Source organism: Canis aureus, unplaced genomic scaffold (genome assembly GCF_053574225.1).
Source record: "Canis aureus isolate CA01 unplaced genomic scaffold, VMU_Caureus_v.1.0 NW_027326412.1_RagTag, whole genome shotgun sequence".
Lineage (NCBI taxonomy): Eukaryota > Metazoa > Chordata > Mammalia > Carnivora > Canidae > Canis > Canis aureus.
Window position 1 is genome coordinate 69,785 of NW_027554413.1, and position 17,675 is coordinate 87,459.

The following is a 17,675-nucleotide window of genomic DNA, read 5'->3' on the forward strand; positions in this document are numbered from 1 at the left end:
AAAGAGAGAAGAGAGACTCTTAGGCAGGCTCCATGCTCAGAGTGGAGCCGGATCTCATGACCCTAAGATCATGACCTGGGCCAAAATCAAGATTCTGACACTTAACTGACTGTGCCACCCAGGCACCCCACAAATAATTGGATATTTCAAATGAAATTCACATATATTTACCTTGATGCCATCACTTGAATGATTGATGACTAAGATGGCAGTGATAGGGAGCCTTTAATAACAACCCATTTCCATTATGTATCATTGTTGTTAAAATACCCATTTCAATCAATGCACATAGGCTTATGATTTTGATAGTATATTCGTGGTTTTATTAATGTAGAAAAATGTAGCATAGACTCATGTTAAATGAAGCCTTAGTCTTGTTCTTTCATTCGACTTCCTTGTTTTCTTGCTCTATTCTCTTCTGATTCAATGACTTTTAGTATTATGTTTGGATGCTTTTCTTCCTTTTGTGTATCCGTTATAAATATTTGGTTTGTGATTACCATGAAGTTCATATATAACATCCTGTGTATGTATAGCAATCTCTTTTAAGTTGATGGTTACTTCAGTTCAAACAGATTTTAAAAACACTGCATTTTTACACTCTGCCTTGTTTTATAAATTTGATGTCATAGTTTACACCTTTGTATTTTGTGTATCCCTTAACTAGTTACTGTAGATATAATTGATATTATTCCTTTTGTCTTGTAACCCTCATACTGGCTTTATAAAAATGATTGGTCTATTACCTTTACTGTATGTTTGTTTTTATGATAAAACTGTCTCATTATTTTCTTATTTCTAGTTATGGTCTTTCTTTCTTTCTTTCTTTCTTTGAGAGCAGAGTGAGTGAGAACACAAGTGAAGGGGAGGGAGGGGCAGAGGGAGAGGGAGAAGCAGGCTCCTCTCTGAGCAGGGAACAGGGAGTCCCTTGCAGAGCTTGATCCCAGGGTCCTGGAAGACTCTTCACTGACAGCCGTCCAGGTACCCTGGCCTTTTCTGATTAAAGAAGTCCTTTTAACATCTCTTATAAGACCTATTTAGTGGTGATGAACTTCTTTAAGTTTTGTGTGGGAAACTCTTTATCTTTCTTTCAGTTCTGAATTATAAACCTGCCAAAAATATCCTAGGTTTTTTCCTCTTAGCACTTGGAAAATATCATGCGACAATTTCTTTTCTTTTAACTTTCTTTTTATATGATAAATTTATTTTTTATTGGTGTTCAATTTGCCAACATACAGAATAACACCCAGTGCTCATCCCGTCAAGTGCCCCCCTCAGTGCCCATCACCCATTCACCCCCATCCCCTGCCCTCCTCCCCTTCCACCACCCCTAGTTCATTTCCCAGAGTTAGGAGTCTTCACGTTCTGTCTCCCTTTCTGATATTTCCTACCCATTTCTTCTCCCTTCCCTTCCATTCCCTTTCACTATTATTTATATTCCCTAAATGAATGAGACCATATAATGTTTGTCCTTCTCCGATTTTTATTGGAGTTCAATTTGCCAACATTTAGCATAACACCCAGTGCTCATCCCAAGTGCCCCGCTCAGTGCCTATCACCCAGTCACCCCAACCCCCCGCCCACCTCCCCTTACACTACACCTTGTTCATTTGCCAGAGTTAGGTGTCTCTCATGTTTTGTCACCCTCAGCGATATTTTCACTCATTTTCTCTCCCTTTATTCCCTTTCACTAAATTTTATATTCCCCAAATGAATGAGACCATTATAATGTCTGTCCTTCTCCGATGGACTTATTTCACTCAGCACAATACCCTTGAGGTCCCTCCACGTTGAAGCAAACGGTGGGTATTTGTCGTTTCTAATGGCTGAGTAATATTCCATTGTATACATAGACCACATCTTCTTTATCCATTCATCTTTCGATGGGCACCGAGGCTCCTTCCACAGTTTGGCTATTGGGGACATTGCCGCTAGAAACATCGGGGTGCAGGTGTCCTGCCGTTTCACTGCATCTGTATCTTTGAGGTAAATCCCCAGCAGTGCAATTGCTGGGTCGTAGGGCAGGTCTATTTTTAACTCTTTGAGGAACCTCCACACAGTTTTCCAGAGTGCGTGCCACAGTTTTGGCTGAAAAATCCACTGATATCCCTGTAGTGGTTCGCTTTGATATAACTAATTGCTTTTCCTTTCCTTTCTTTTCTTTTCTTTTCTTTTTTTCTGCTTTTAAGATTCTCCTTTTCTCTTTCATTTTTGACTTGTTATTATGTGTCTTGGTGTGAAACTCTTTGGGTTCCTTTTATTTGGGACTGGCAATGCTTCCTGGGCCTGGAGGCCTGTTTTCTTCCCCAGGTTAGGGAAGTTTTTAGGTATTCTTTCTTCAAATAAGTTCTTCACCCTTTTCTCTCTTCTTTTTCTGGGACCTCTCTAATGTGAGTTTTATTATACTTGATGCTATTCCAGAGGTCCCTGTATCTTAATTTTTCAAATTATTTCTTCTTTTTGCTTTTCAGCTTGGATGATTTTTACTACCCTTTCTTGCAGATTGCTGATCTGTTCTTCACATCTTTTAATCTGCTGTCGATTGTGTCTGGTGTATTTTTCATTTCAGTTATTGTATTCTTCAGCCCTAATTGGTTCTTTTGTATATTTTCTCTTTGTTGAAGTTCTCACTGAATCCGTCCATTCTTCCAAGTTTGCTGAGCATCTCTGTGACCATTACTTTGAACTCTTTATCAGGCTGACTCCTTATCTCTGTTTCATTTCGTTATTTTTCTGAGGTTCTATCTCGTGGCCTTGTTCTTTCATTTAGAACATACTCCTCTGTCTCCTCGTTTTGTCTGACTTTCTCTGCTTGTTTCTAAAATTGTTCTTTCCAACTTTTCCCTCTTCAAAATATGTTGCTTTGAACAATGAATGTTAGTTATAAAGTCAAGCAAGAAGAAACATTTTTCAAAGTATTGTCTGGTCATTTCTCTCATTGGAGCTGTGGTGGGGTAGGTGGCAGAGGACAGTGCTCTTCTTTTTCTGAGTTCAGAGCACAGGAGTCAGGCAGATGGAGTTAAACTTAGTAGCCTTTGTTACTAATACATGCTAACAGATTGGAGGATGTGGTTTGGGTGGGTATGTAGCCACAGTGGGCTTCCCAATTCTTTATCCCAAATTAGGCACTTCCCCACACAGTTGTAAATGGAGGAAACAAATGTTTGATGCCCATCCCACGAAGATGAGAGCAGACCTGAATTCATGTTACCATGGGTGAGCACATCTTTTCAAAAAAGAGATTTGGAATCTCCTAAGCACTGCCTAGTGCCTTCTCCCCAATTCACTCATTAGGCAAATCTCCCTTCCTGCTGTGAGGAAGGTAGAGATAAATCCACTTGTGGGTAATGATGGTTTACCTCTAATTTCTGACTGGATTTAAATTAAAGTTAGTCCTGTCTTTTGTACATACCAACTCTCATAATGATGAGAGGTTGGACAGAGCATACTAGGTGGTAAAGAGAAGTCTGTTTTGTGTTTAATAATCCACAACATAGATAACTCATTTGTTGATTGATTTTGGTAAACCAAGTTTTATCTGGAGGAAAAGAATAATTCTTTCCAGGAAGAGTTTCCTCCATTTCAGCCTCTTTGGTTCAACTAAAGATTTTCTCCTTCAAGTTCCGTGTCTTGTGGTTTAAAAAATTTGTGCTTATAAATGCAGTCTATTAACTGTTCCCAATAGGAGTAAAGATCATTTCCATTGCTGTATTTTTATTCATAAAACATTAAAATTTATAATTTAAATTACACTTTAGACTTTAAAATTTATAATTTAATTAGAAAGCTGTTTTGTGCCTCATGCCTAGTCGTTATTGAGCCACATGACAAACTTTTATGTGTTCATTTTCAGTCAGTTATAGTTAAAAATGTAGGTATTTTTCCTGAAGATGATGAAGTAACTGGCATAAAAACTCTCAGCTCAGGAGGACCTAAAGCACATTCCTGGCCTGCAACTCTTTGGTCTTTTGACCTGAGGCAAACTGCAATCTTTCTGAGGCCTTCTTGTCTCTTATGTAAAATTAGGGACTTTGGGATCCCTGGGTGGCGCAGCAGTTTGGCGTCTGCCTTTGACCCATGGCGTGATCCTGGAGACCCGGGATCGAATCCCACATCAGGCTCCCAGTGCATGGAGCCTGCTTCTCCCTCTGCCTGTGTCTCTGTCTCTCTCTCTCTGTGACTATCATAAATAAATAAAAATTAAAATAAAAAAATTAGGGACTTTGACTAAATTAGTGACTACCTTTTGGAAAACAATATTTTTTTCAAAGAATGGAACTTAATTTGTTTTTGTTTTGTTTTGTTTTTTTGTTTGTTTCTGTTTTTGCATTAAACTGTATTATACAAAACCGAGACCAGTGGAGCTGTGTAGCTAAAAGAGAGATGAGACTACAGCTGGAGACTTTTGTCCCTCAATCCTACAGTATCCCCAATGGAACCTTAGATTTCTATGATTGGTAGTTTGGAAACAAACTGTTATGAGAAAATCCTTCTAATTAATGAGTCTTCGAATTAAAATTTGCTGATACGTTGTTTTTATGTGTATAATTTTCTTACCCTCTTATGTTTTTGATAAATGGAAAAGTATAAATAAAATTGCAAATATGTTCTCTTTATTAATGGATTGCAAGCTATTTCTACCATCTAACTCAATTCTCACCTGGAAATAAACCAGGGTCACAGAAGCAAGTATTTAGGAAAAGACTTTTGGCGAAAAGATCATTATATTCCTTTGATCATTCCTTAAGGAAATGAAGGCAGGCACTTAAGTGACTGGGCCACCTAGGCACCACTTAGTACCGTACTTAGACCCTATTTTGGGAATTCAATGAGAGGATGCCTTTTATAAGAAATAAGAGCATTCTAGATGGGAATATTTGTAATGCACATTTGATCCTTGACCAACATGGAATTGAAGCTGCAGGTCTAGTTAGCCTACACATGGACTTTCTTGGCTGTTGTGTTGTACTGTATTTTCTCTTATGTTTTTCTCAATAACCTTTTTTTCTCTAGCTTACTTTATTTTAAGAATATATTATATAACACATGTAATGTACAAACCATGTATTAATGGACTGTGTTATTGGTAAGGCTTCCCATCAACAGTAGGCTATTAGTAATTAAATTTTGGGAGAATCAGAAATTATACAGAGTTTTGACTGCACGGGGGTAAGTGCACCTAACCACTGTGTTGCTCAAAGGTCAACTGTAGTCTGAAATATTCCTAAATATTTCATAATTAAGTAGATAATGATAACTATAGTAAGTCAGGTGCTTCAAAAATTGGTCCTAATTCATAGAAAGGAAACAAAGTTACAGTTAAAATTTCTTTTCCTTGTTTCTAATTCTAGAAACGTATCAATGCGAAACTAAGTTGGAAAACTAGTGCTAGCTTATATTTTTTCCTTTCCTGAAGCAGATTTTCTGAAATCTCTGTGTTCACATGAAAAGAAGTACATCAGTCATCATATAGATAACAAAATAGTTTTACTCAATATTACCGGGAGAAATTCCACATGACTTTATGTAGTCCCACTTCCATTGTTTTATGTATTTAAGAGTCTGTGCTGAAAAATAGAGCATACAACATACCTCAAGATTTTGTTGAGTGCAAAATCAAAAGTGCAAAAGTGCAAAAGTGGAAAGTTCATTCGGAGGAATAATTTATTAAACAAATGATTAATCTCTCATAAAGGGCACTTTTTCTGAAAATCACAAACTATTAAAGTGTAAAATGACTCTTGTTTACAATTTTGTAACAGAAGTTACAAAGATCCTTCAGAAGTTATGTATATTCTTTTATTTCACATTCCTAGCTCCATTGGTTTCTTTACTATTTTTTATTTAAATTCAATTAACTAGCTTATAATGTTATGATATATATATCATGCCCGGAGCCAAAGGCCTACTCTCAGCCACTGAGCCACCCAGGGGTCCCAAGATTTCATTATTTATTGGCTGAGTAATATTCTGTTCTCTCTCTCCCTCCCTCTCTCTCTCTGTCTAATAAATAAATATGATACTTATTTATTTATATCTACATCACATCTTCTTTATGCATACCTCTTTCAAAGAACATCCATATCTCTCAGGTTGGCTATTGAGGATATTACTGGTATAAACATATGGGTGCAGGTGCCCCTTTGGATCCCGACCAAAGTGATCTTCGGGATTCATACCTTCTAGCGCAATTGCTGGGTTTTACATAGGTAGCTCCTTTTTCAACTCTTTGAGGAACCTCCGGTACTGATTTCCAGAGGAGCTGCACCAGGTTGTATTCTCACCAACATCATAAGAGGATCCCCCTTTCTCTGCATTCCTGCCAACATCTGTCATTTCCAGACTTGCTAATTTTGGACATTATGAAAGGTGTGAGGGGGAAACTCACCGTGGTTTTGATTTGTATTTCTCTAGTGCCAGCTGATGTTGAGCATGTTTTCATGTGTCTGTTGGCCATATGTATGTCTTCTTTGGAGACATGTCCTTTCATTTCTTCTGCCCATTTCTTCATTGGGTTATCTTTCTTTGGGTGTTGACTTTGATCAGCTCTTTATAGACTTTGCATACCAGCCTTTTATCTGATAAGGCATTTGCAAACACCTTCTCCCATTCTGTCAGTTGTCTTTTGGTTTTGTCAACTATTTCCTTGCTGTGCAAAAGCTTTTTATCTTGATGAATTCCCAGTAGGTCATTTTGGCGTCTGGTGACATGTTCTAGCAAGAAGTTGCGGCAGCCGAGGTCACAGAGGTTGCTGGCTGTGTTCTCCTCTAGGATTTTGATGGATTCCTATCTCACATTTGGGTGTTTCATCCATTTTGACTCTATTTTTGTGTATAGCATAAGAAAATGGTCCAGTTTTATTCTTCTACATGTGGTGGTCTGATTTCCCACACCATTTGTTGAAGAGACTGCTTTGTCTCCATTGGATTTTCTTTCCAGTATTGTTGAAGAGGAGTGGACCATAGAGTTGAGGGTCCACTTCTGGGTTTTCTCTTCTGGGCCATTGATCGACATGTCTGCTTTTGTGCCAGTACCATACTGTCTTGTTGATCACAGCTTTAAAATAGAGCTTGAAGTCCGGCTTGTAATGCCACCAGCTATGGCTACCTCTATCAACATATGTTTGGCTATTCGGGGTCTTCTAAGGTTCCAAACAAATCTTACCGTTATTTACTCCAGCTGTATAAAAGGAGTTGGTAGTATTTTGATAGAGATTGCATTGAATATATAGATTGATGGAGCTAGCATAAACATTTTAACAATATTTAATTCTTTCAATCCATGAGCATGGAATGTATTTCCAGTTCTTTACACCTTTCTCAATTTCTTTCCAGAATGTCCTGTCATCTTCAGAGTATAGATCCTTTGTCTCTCTGGGTAGGTTTATTCCTAGGCATCTTATGGTGTTTGCTGCAATGGTCAATGGAATCGACTCCTCAGTTTCTCTTTCTTCCATCTCATTGTTAGTGTATAGAAATGCAACTGATTTCTGTGCATGGATTTCCTATCCTGCTGCTTTGCTGAATTCAGGAAAGGGTCCTAGCAACGTTGGGGTGGAGTCTTTTGGGTTTTCCACATAGGATATCATGTCCTCTGAGAAAAGTGAGAGTTTGAGTTCTTTTCTGATTCAGACGCCTTTTTATTTCTTTTTGTTGTCTAAATGCTGAGGCTATGTTGAACAACACTGGTTGTCCAGAGAGTGGACTTCCCTGTCGTGTTCCTGACCTTAGTGGCAAAGCTCTCAGTTTTTCCCCTTAAGAATGGCATCAGGTGTGGGCTTTTCGTAGATGGCTTTTATGATATTGAGATATGCTCCCCCCCCTCCCTGCACTGCGAAGAGTATTGATCCGGAAAGGGTGCTGCACTTTGTCAACTGCTTTTTCTGCATCTCTTGAGAGGATCCTATGGTTCTTATCCTTTCTTTTATTTCTGTAGTGTATCACATTGATTCATCTGCAGATGTCGAATCACCCTTGCAGCCCAGGCATAAAACCCACTTGGACATGGTGAATAATCCTTTAATGTACTGTTGAATCCTCCCAGCCAGTGTCTTGGTGAAAATTTTGGCATCCATGTTCATCAGGGATATTGGAGTGTAATTCTCCTTTTGGGTGGGGTCTTGCTCTGGTTTTGCGATCAGAGTAATGCTGGCCTCACAGAGAACGCTGGAAGGTTTCCCTTCCATTTCTAATTTTTATAAACAGCTCCGAAGAATAGATTAATTCTTCCTGGAATGTGTGGTAGAATTCTCCTGGGAAGCCACCTGGTCCTGGACTCTTGGTTGTTGGCAGATATTTGATGACTGCTCCCATTTCCTTGCTGGTTATGGGTCTGTTCAGGTTTCCTGTGTCTTCCTGTTTCAGTTTTGGTAGGAAGGGATCCATTTCTTCCAGATTGCTTAGTTTGTTGGCATATAGTTGCTCAGAATGTGTTCTTATAGTTGTCTGTATTTCTCTGGTGCTGGTCGTGATCTGTCTTCTTTCATTCATGATCTTATTTCCCCAGATGTGGTTTTCTTTTTTAAAATTCCCCTGGCTATTCTGGGTCTTCTGATTCCACACAAATCTTAAAATAATTTGTTGTAGCTCTCTGAAGAAAGTCCATGGTATTTTCATAGGGATTGCATTAAACGTGTAAATTGCCCTGGGTAATATTGACATTTTCACAATATTAATTCTGCCAATCCATGAGCACGGAATATTTTTCCATCTCTTTGTGTCTTCCTCAATTTCTTTCAGAAGTGTTCTATACTTTTTAGGGTATAGGTCCTTTACGTCTCTGGTTAGGTTTATTCCTAGGTATCTTATGCTTTTGGGTGCAATTGTAAATGGGATTGACTCCTTAATTTCTCTTTCTTCAGTCTCATTGTTAGTGTATAGAAATGCCATTGATTTCTGGGCATTGGTTTTGTATCCTGCCACGCTGCCAAATTGCTGTATGAGTTCTATCAATCTTGGGGTGGAGGCTTTTAGGTTTTCTATGTAGAGTATCATGTCATCGGCAAAGAGGGAGAGTTTGACTTCTTTGCCAATTTGAATGCCTTTAATGTCTTTTTGTTGTCTGATTGCTGAGGCTAGGACTTCCAGGACTATGTTGAATAGCAGTGGTGAGAGTAGACATCCCTGTCTTGTTCCTGATCTTAGGGGAAAGGCTCCCAGTGATTCCCCATTGAGAATGATATTTGCTGTGGGCTTTTCGTAGATGGCTTTTAAGATGTTGAGGAATGTTCCCTCTATCCCTACACTCTGAAGAGTTTTGATCAGGAATGGATGCTGTATTTTGTCAAATCCTTTCTCTGCATCTAAAGAGAGGATCATATGGTTCTTGGTTTTTCACTTGCTGATATGATAAATCACATTGATTGTTTTACGAGTGTTGAACCAGCCTTGTGTCCCGGGGATAAATCCTACTCGGTCATGGTGAATAATTTTCTTAATGTACTGTTGGATCCGATTGGCTAGTATCTTGTTGAGAATTTTTGCATCCATGTTCATCAGGGATATTGGTCTGTAATTCTTTTTGGTGGGGTCTTTGTCTGGTTTTGGAATTAAGGTGATGCTGGCCTCATAGAACGAATTTGCAAGTACTCCATCCCTTTCTATCTTTCCAAACAGCTTTAGTAGAATAGGCATTGTTTCTTCTTTAAACGTTTGATAGGATTCCCCTGGGAAGCCATCTGGCCCTGGACCTTTGTGTCTTGGGAGGTTTTTGATGACTGCTTCAATTTCCTCCCTGGTTATTGGCCTGTTCAGGTTTTCTGTTTCTTCCTGTTCCAGTTTTGGTAGTTTGTGGCTTTCCAGGAATGCGTCCATTTCTTCTAGATTGCCTAATTTTTTGGCTCCGTTCTCTTTTTGATATGTCTGGCCAGGGGTTTATCGATCTTATTAATTCTGTCAAAGAACCAGCTCCTGACTTCATTGATGTGTTCTACTGTTCCTTTGGTTTCTATTTCATTGATTTCTGCTCTGATCTTTATGAATTTTCTTCTCCTGCTGGTTTTAGGCTTTAATATTCTGTTCTTTTCCAGCTCGTTTAGGTGTAGGGTTAGGTTGTGTATTTAGGACCTTTCTCATTTCTTGAGAAAGGCTTGCATTGCTATATACTATCCTCTTTCCATGACCTTTGCTGCATCCCAAATGTTTTGAGCAGTTGTGTTTCCATTTTCATTTGTTTCTATGAGGTTTTAAAATGTGCCTTACTGCCCCAGTTGGATTCTTTAACCTCTGTGTATTTGAATTCTTTCCAAATTTCCTGTCAAGATTGAGTTCCAGTTTCAAAGCATTGTGGTCTGAAAGTATGCAGGGAATGATCCCAGTCTTTTGGTACCAGTTGAGAGCTGATTTGTGACTGAGTATGTGATCTGTTGTGCAGAATGTTTGTTCCATGTGCACCCGAGAAGAATGTGTATTCTGTTGTCATAGGATGGAGTGCTCTGAAGTTATCTGTGAAGTCCATTTTGTGCAATGTGTCATTCAGAGCCCTTGCGTCCTAGTGGATCATCTGCTTAGATGATCTGGCCATTACAGTAGTGTTGTGTTAAAGTACCTACTATTATTATATGACTATCCATGTGTTCCTTTATTTTTGTTATTAATTGCTTTATAAGGTGGCCTGGGTGGCTCAGTCGGTTAAGGCTCTGCCTTTGGCTTAGGTCATGTTCTCAAGGTCCTGGGATCAAGCCCTGATCAGGCTGCCTGCTCAGTGGGGAGCCTGCTTCTCTCTTTCTTGCTGCCACTGCCTGTGTTCTCTGTGTGTGTGTGTGTGTGTCAAATAAATAAATAAATGAAATCTTAACAGAAAGTTGATTTATATAGTTGGCTGCTCCCACTTTAGACACATTAAAACTTATAATTGTCCAATTTTAGTTTTGGATAGACCCTTTAATTATGGCATAGTGAGTTTCTTCATCTTTTGTTGTTGTTTCTTCTCTTAATGCAGTCTTTGGTTTAAAATCCAATTTGTGGGATGACCAGGTGGCTCAGTGGTTGAGCATCTGCCTTCGGCTCAGGTCATGATCTAGTCCCACATCAGGCTCCCCGCACGGAGCCTGCTTCTCCCGCTGCCTGTGCCTCTGCCTTTCGCTCTCTGTGTGTCTCTCATGAATAAATAAATAAAATCTTAAAAAAATTCAATTTGTTTGATATAAATATTGCCACTCCAGTTTTTTTTCATGTCCTTTAATATGATAAATGGTTTTCCACTCCCTCACCTTCAATGTGAAGTTGTCTTTGTGTCTAAAATGAGTCTCTTTCAGATAGCATATCAGTGGGTCTTGCTTTTTTTTTATCTACTGTGATACCCTGTGTGTTTTGGTTGGGGCATTTGACTTGTTTACATTCAGAGAAAGGATTGAAAGATATGAATGTAGTGCCATTGTATTATGTGTAAAGTCCGTGTTCTGGTCTGTGTTACTTTTGGGCTCTCTGTTTGCTTAAAGTTTCCCCTTTACCACTTCTTGCAAAGCTGTTTTAGGGATCACAAATTCTTTTAGTTTCAGTTTGTGCTGGAAGCTTTTTATCTCCCCTTGTATTTTGAATGAGAGCCTTGCTGGATAAGATTCTTGGCTGTAGACTCTTCTCCTTGAGCACCCTGAGTATATCATGCCAGCTCTCTCTGGCCTGCTAGGTCTCTTTGGATAGATCCGCTGCCAGTTGAATATTTCTCTCCTTCTTGGTTCAGGGCCTCGTGTTCCAAGCTGCTTTCAGGATTTTCTCTTTGGGTCTGAAATTTGCAAGCTTTGTTATTATATTGGAGATATTGACCTGTTTTTTATTGATTTTGAGGAAGGTTCTCTGTGCCTCCTGGCACTTGAGTGCCTGTTTCTTTCCCCAGATGAGGGAATATCTCTGCTATAATTTGCTCAAATATGCCTTCTGCCCCCTCCTTCCCCTCTTTTTCTGGGATCCCCATTATTCTAACATTGTTTTGCTGTGTGGTACGAATCATCTCTCAAATTCTCCTGTCATAGTCCAGTGGTTGTTTCTCTCGCTTTTCCTCAGCTTCTTTATTCTCCATTGTTTTGTCTTCTATATCACTACTTCTCTGTGAAACCTCATTTATCCTAGCAGTTAGAACCTTCATTTTTGATTGCATCTCACTAAGATTAGCCTTTTTTATCTCAACTTGATTAGATATCAGTTGTTTTATTTCTCCAGAAAGGCATTCTCTAATGTCCTCTGTGTTTCTTTTAAGCCCAGCTATTATCTTGATGGTCATTATTCTGAACTCTCGCTCCAGCCTCTTCCTTCTATCCATGCTGATTAGGTTCCAGGCAGTCAGTACTACCTCTTGTTCTCTTTGTGGCGGTGAGTTTTTCCATCTTGTCATTCTGTCCAGAGAAGAAGAGATGAGTGAGAGAACAGAATAGAAAAATACCAAGAATGACCCCAGATAAATACATGCTAAACAAATCAGAAGAGACCCGAAGCCAATTTAAAGGTTAACAAAGGAGATAATAGAATTAGAGAGATCAAGAGAGCAGAGCAGTACACCGATACTATGTGAATTTTGGTCTTTTTGTTAGGAAATTGCATCCCCAAATGGTTAAGAGGAAACCTTGTATATATACAAAAATAAAATTAAATACAAGGAAAGTCTAGAATGTAAGTGTAAAAATGGAAATTAAAAGTCAAAATAAAAAGGATATTATCAGCCAGTTGAACAGAACAGAGCAATATACTATATCATAAGTTTATTTTGGTCTGTTTGTTAGAAGAAACTACATCCCAAAATTGTAAAGAATGAAAAACTTCATTATATGCAAAAATAAAATTAAATGCAATGAAAGGATAGAATGTAACTGTAAATATGAAAATTAAGATAGATTTTAAAAATATTATAATCAGACAGATGAAGAGAATAGAGCAGTATAGTAGATTCTGGTTGTATTTTAGTCTATTTCTTAGAAGGAACTACTTCCCGAAATGGTACAGAAAGAAAAACTTCAATATATACAGGAATAATATTAAGAGCAGTGAAAGGATTGAATGCAAGTGTAAAAAGGTAAATTGTAAGAGTTGATAAATGAAGAAAATGGTTGAAAGCAAAAAGAAAATTAAAATAGAAAGACTAAGGAGTCATGAGAAATAGCCATGAGTTCTGTATACTGTTTGCCCCTAGCACTGGAGTTCTGCAGCTCTGTATGATGAGTAAAGTTGGTCTTAGCAGGAAGTTGTTGCTGACCTCCTGAGGGAGAGGCCTGTTGCACTGATTCTTAGGTGTCTTTGCTTAGGGTGGGATTGCACCACCCTTGCCAGGGGGCCAGGCCAGGTAAGCAGCTCCAGATTGCTCTCTGTGGCTTTTGTTCCCTGAAGGCTTTCTGGGCAGCTTTAGAGGATGAGAATGAAAATGGTGGCCTCCTAATTTCCAGCCCTGGAATTGAAAGATCTCACTCCCTACTGTGTCTCCCTGGTTTCTGTCTGCACTCTGTATTCACCCAGCCTGTGACCAAGCATTTTTATCTCAAGCACAGACCCCCTTTCGATTTTCCAAACTTTGCAGACCCCTGTAGCTCCCATTCACACTGTGCCTCTGGGGGGAAGGAGGAGGTCTTGCCCAGTTTTTCCTGCTTGGAAAGTGGTCACCTGACTGTTCCTCGGTTTGGGGTTTATGGCAACACTGAGCTGAATGCCCACTCCTGGGCTCACTGATTGCAACTGGCTTCCCCGCTCAAACGCCTTGGCAACTGCCATACTCAGGCGCCGCCCCCATTCCTTCTGTGACCCCGCCCCCCCAGGGATCCTGAGACCACACTGTCCGTCCCACTTAGGATGCTGCCCCCCGTTGCCACCTGAGCATCTTTCAGACAGGGATGTCCTCACTGGAACAGACCTCTTAAAAGTTCTGGTTGTGCACTCTGCTGCTATATCACTTTCCAGGACTTGCCTTCTGGCTTCCAGAGGTTCCCTGCCGCCCTGGTTTAATCTTCTGATATATGCCTCTGATTCATTTCTCCACACCTCCTACCTTGCAGAAAGCGGTCGCTGTTCTATTTGTAGAATTGCAACAATTCTTTTCTTGGATCTCTGTCTGAGTCCACAGGTGTTCAGAATGATTTGATACCTATGTAGCTGAATCCCAGACACCAGACAAAACTAGGGTCTCCTACTCCTCCACCATCGTCCTCTTCTTCCAGAAATTCTGTATATTCGATTGATCAATATTAATTGTACTTTTTATTAGAATCCTCTAAACAGCATTATAGGTTTCTTCTCAGTTATCCAGATTAAAATAAGTAGGGATTTATTTTATTTATGTGATTAGCTTTCTATTTAAGCAAATTGTAGCTTTTACTTTCTAAAAGTATCATTTCCAGACCACGTTTCATAAGCAAAATAAAATTCCTACAATAATGTCTCTTGTTTAACTTGAACATTGTAAGTAACGTTTAACTTATTTCAGATGCAGCAGATGTTGGAAGACAGTATAATCAGAGAACTAAAAGAAGGTATGTTGCCAAATTCACAAATTTAGATGGTCATTAATTTCTGAAATAAACCACAAATAGTAACTGGCATCCCTTCCCCTTGTTAAAATTTTGTCTAGATATATCTAATAAAAAATGTAAAACATAAACATAGTGAATAAGAGACTTATTCCTCATTTGGTCATCGTGTTTCATACCTTTTTTATTTTTATTTTTTAAGATTTTATTTATTTATTCATGATAGCCACACAGAGAGAGACAGAGAGGCAGAGACACAGGCAGAGGGAGAAGCAGGCTCCATGCAGGGAGCCCGACGTGGGATTCGATCCCGGGTCTCCAGGATCGTGCCCTGGGCCAAAGACAGGCGCCAAACCGCTGTGCCACCCAGGGATCCCTCATACCTTTTTTAAAAACCTGCAGCCTGTATGCCTGTTAGCACTTTTGGCTGTAATCTTCCTTCACTTGTGCCATCGCTATGGAACTGTCAATCTGAAAATGTGGGCGTTCTCAAATTCTTGTTTCTGCTAGTGGTAGAAGACCAAACAGACCAGACTTGTCTCAGTAATACTTAGTTAAGCAATTATATAGTTCATATAGCTGTCCCTTGACAGGTGACATTTCAATCTCCAGCCACTGGTTTTGCCATTGGGTAAAATTCCAGGTTTCTTAGCATGGAATATAAGCACCCAAATCAATTTGGTTCTTGCCACATTGGTGAGCCTTCTCTGTCGCCATTACCCTACTCTGCTGCTTTGCAGAGAGTAATCTTTCAGGTATCAGCCTTCCTATTCCCTCCACAGAAAAGCAGACAATATTGATAGAAAACCAGGATGTCCCTTCTGTGTGTTCTTATAATGTCTTGTTTTAAACCTGCCATGATATATTTGACTCTAGATATTGCCTGTTAGATTTTTCAGTTGATAGTATATGATTGTTCAGGGGTGGACTGTGCCATCAGCTTGCAATCTCATCTTGTAATGAGAAAACCAGAAGCTCTAGTGTTTATCCACAGTAGTAATTAATTCAATGGGCAATCGTGAGCAAACTTGATTTAATAGTAATCTTGTATTTTATATTGTAGTTATATGTAGATATTTTTCATCCTTTTAACACTCAGAAGATTCCAACTTTTTTTTTACTAACTTCTAGTTAACTACAAAGTATTTCAGATAAAGAATATTATTCTTTCTCTTTTTCAGTTGCTCATGATTGAGAATCAGGATTCTGTAGATCTTCTCCTTTAGGACCTACTGACGAATCAAATGTAAATCAAGATCTAGTACTGCAAGCATCACGAGAATATGTAGAGATTTTGAATAGAAAGTATATGATCTGAAAGCTATATAGTAAAAGTTTATTACCTAGATGTTTAATATAACATTTTAATTGTTTCCCAGTAAATATCTGATGTACAAAAAATCTTTATTAAAGGAAATGTTGTTATATCGTGTGTAATGAAAGTTTATATATTATTTTAAGCTATGTTTCTTGGCATCTGATTAAATTTAAGCATATTTTCTACATGGAAACCAGCATTATTGAGTTTTACAGGCTCCAATCTGCCCAAGTAGATCGGACCAAGTTGTTGATAATGTTTTGGGGCTGGTAATTGGTAGTTGTTTTTTTTTTTTTTGTATTTTCTATGTTTTATTACTAGACATATGGATTTAGACACACATCATTTTGATATACTGCTGCTAAAGCTATCACCAATGTTTGTATGTATTTCAATTTTTATAGTGCCATAAACCCTGTGTATAATTTCAATTTTAAATACTTATTATTCATAGTTCTTTCCTCATGGTGAAAAAGATTTGCCTAAGGCTTTTTATCTTTTCTTTTTTTTTTTAATTTACTTTTTGAGAAGAGTCTTAAAATTAGAGAAAAGAAAAAATAGAGAAAACGACCTTTTCCCTCCAGAATGGTTTGAAAGTAAATTGTTAATTTGTGCTCAATTCCTGTGGCCCCTATATCCTGCAAGTCAGTACATTCCACATAGCTACCGTACAACCCTGCCAATCAGAAAATCAACACTAATACAATTGTCCCTTGAATAATGTGGAGCTTAGGGGGGCACTGATCCTCTGTGTAAAAATCTGTGAACTTTTGACTCCCCAGGCACTTAACTACTACTAATCTACTGTTGACCAGAATATTGTACCAAAACAGTCAATTAACCTATTTTTTGTGTGTTATATGTATTCCATTCTATATTCTCCTTATAAAGTAAGCTAGAGAAAAATGTTATTAAGAAAAATCAGAAGAGGGTAGCCCGGGTGGCTCAGCGGTTTAGCGCCGCCTTCAGCCCGGGTGTGATGCTGGAGACCCGGGATCAAGTCCCACATCAGGCTCCCTGCATGGAGCCTGCTTCTCCCTCTGCCTGTGTCTCTGCCTCTCTCTCTCTCTCTCTCTCTCTGCCTCTTATGAATAAATAAAATCTTTTAAAAAAAGATAAGAAGGAAGAGAAAATACATTTACAGTACTGTGTTTTTTAAAAATTGGCATATAAGTACACCCATTCAAACTATGTTAGGTATACATTATGTTTTTAAATTTAAATTCAATTTCCCAACATTTAGAAGGGTCATCGTTTTCAGATAAAGTTTTCGATAATTCATCAGTTGCATGTAACACCAAGTGCTCATCACGTCACATGCCCTCCTTCATGACCATCACTGATTTACCCCATCCCCCCATTCACTTCCCTTTCAGCAACCTTCAGTATGTTTTCTGGAGTTGAGTCTCTCATGGTTTGTCTTCCTCTCTGATTTTTCCCCATTCAGTTTCCCCTCCTTGCACTATTTCTTATATTCCACCTATGAGGGAGACCATATGATCATTGTCTTTCTCCAGTTGACTTGTTTCACTCAGCCTGATACCCTCTAGTTCCATGCCCATTGATGTAAGTGGTAGGTTTTCATCCTTTCTGACGTCTGAGTAATATTCCATTTTGTATGTATATCACATCTTTTTTTTTAAAAGAATTCATCTATTTACTCATGAGAGAGAGAGAGAGGCAGAGACACAGGCAGGGGGAGAAGCAAACTCCATTCAGGGAGCCGGACATGGGACTCTTCCCGGATCCCAGGATCATGCCCTGAGCCAAAGGCAGACACTCAACCGCTGAGCCACCCAGGGGTCCCATACCACATCTTCTTTATCCATTCCTCTGTTGAAGGACATCTTGGCTCCTTCCACAGTTTGGGTATTGTGGATATTGCTACCATAAACATTGAGGTGCAGGTGCCCC

At 38.9% G+C, this 17,675-nt stretch overlaps 1 protein-coding gene across 10 annotated transcripts in view; it reads left to right on the forward strand.

The window, feature by feature from the left end:
- The window catches only part of LOC144309478 (ankyrin repeat domain-containing protein 26-like), a 110,102-nt gene that overhangs the window by 69,605 nt on the left and 22,822 nt on the right, over nt 1-17,675 (forward strand). The window contains exons 17-18 of one of the 10 annotated variants that reach the window (XM_077890562.1): nt 14,401-14,446; nt 15,625-15,868. The exons of 8 other annotated variants lie outside the window; for them this stretch is intronic. In XM_077890562.1, the coding sequence (XP_077746688.1) occupies nt 14,401-14,446; nt 15,625-15,638 (60 nt within the window). In that variant the 3' untranslated portion in view covers nt 15,639-15,868. Of the gene's footprint in view, nt 1-14,400; nt 14,447-15,624; nt 15,869-17,675 lie in introns of those variants that run through there. One more of the 10 variants, XM_077890563.1, reaches the window with a different exon arrangement.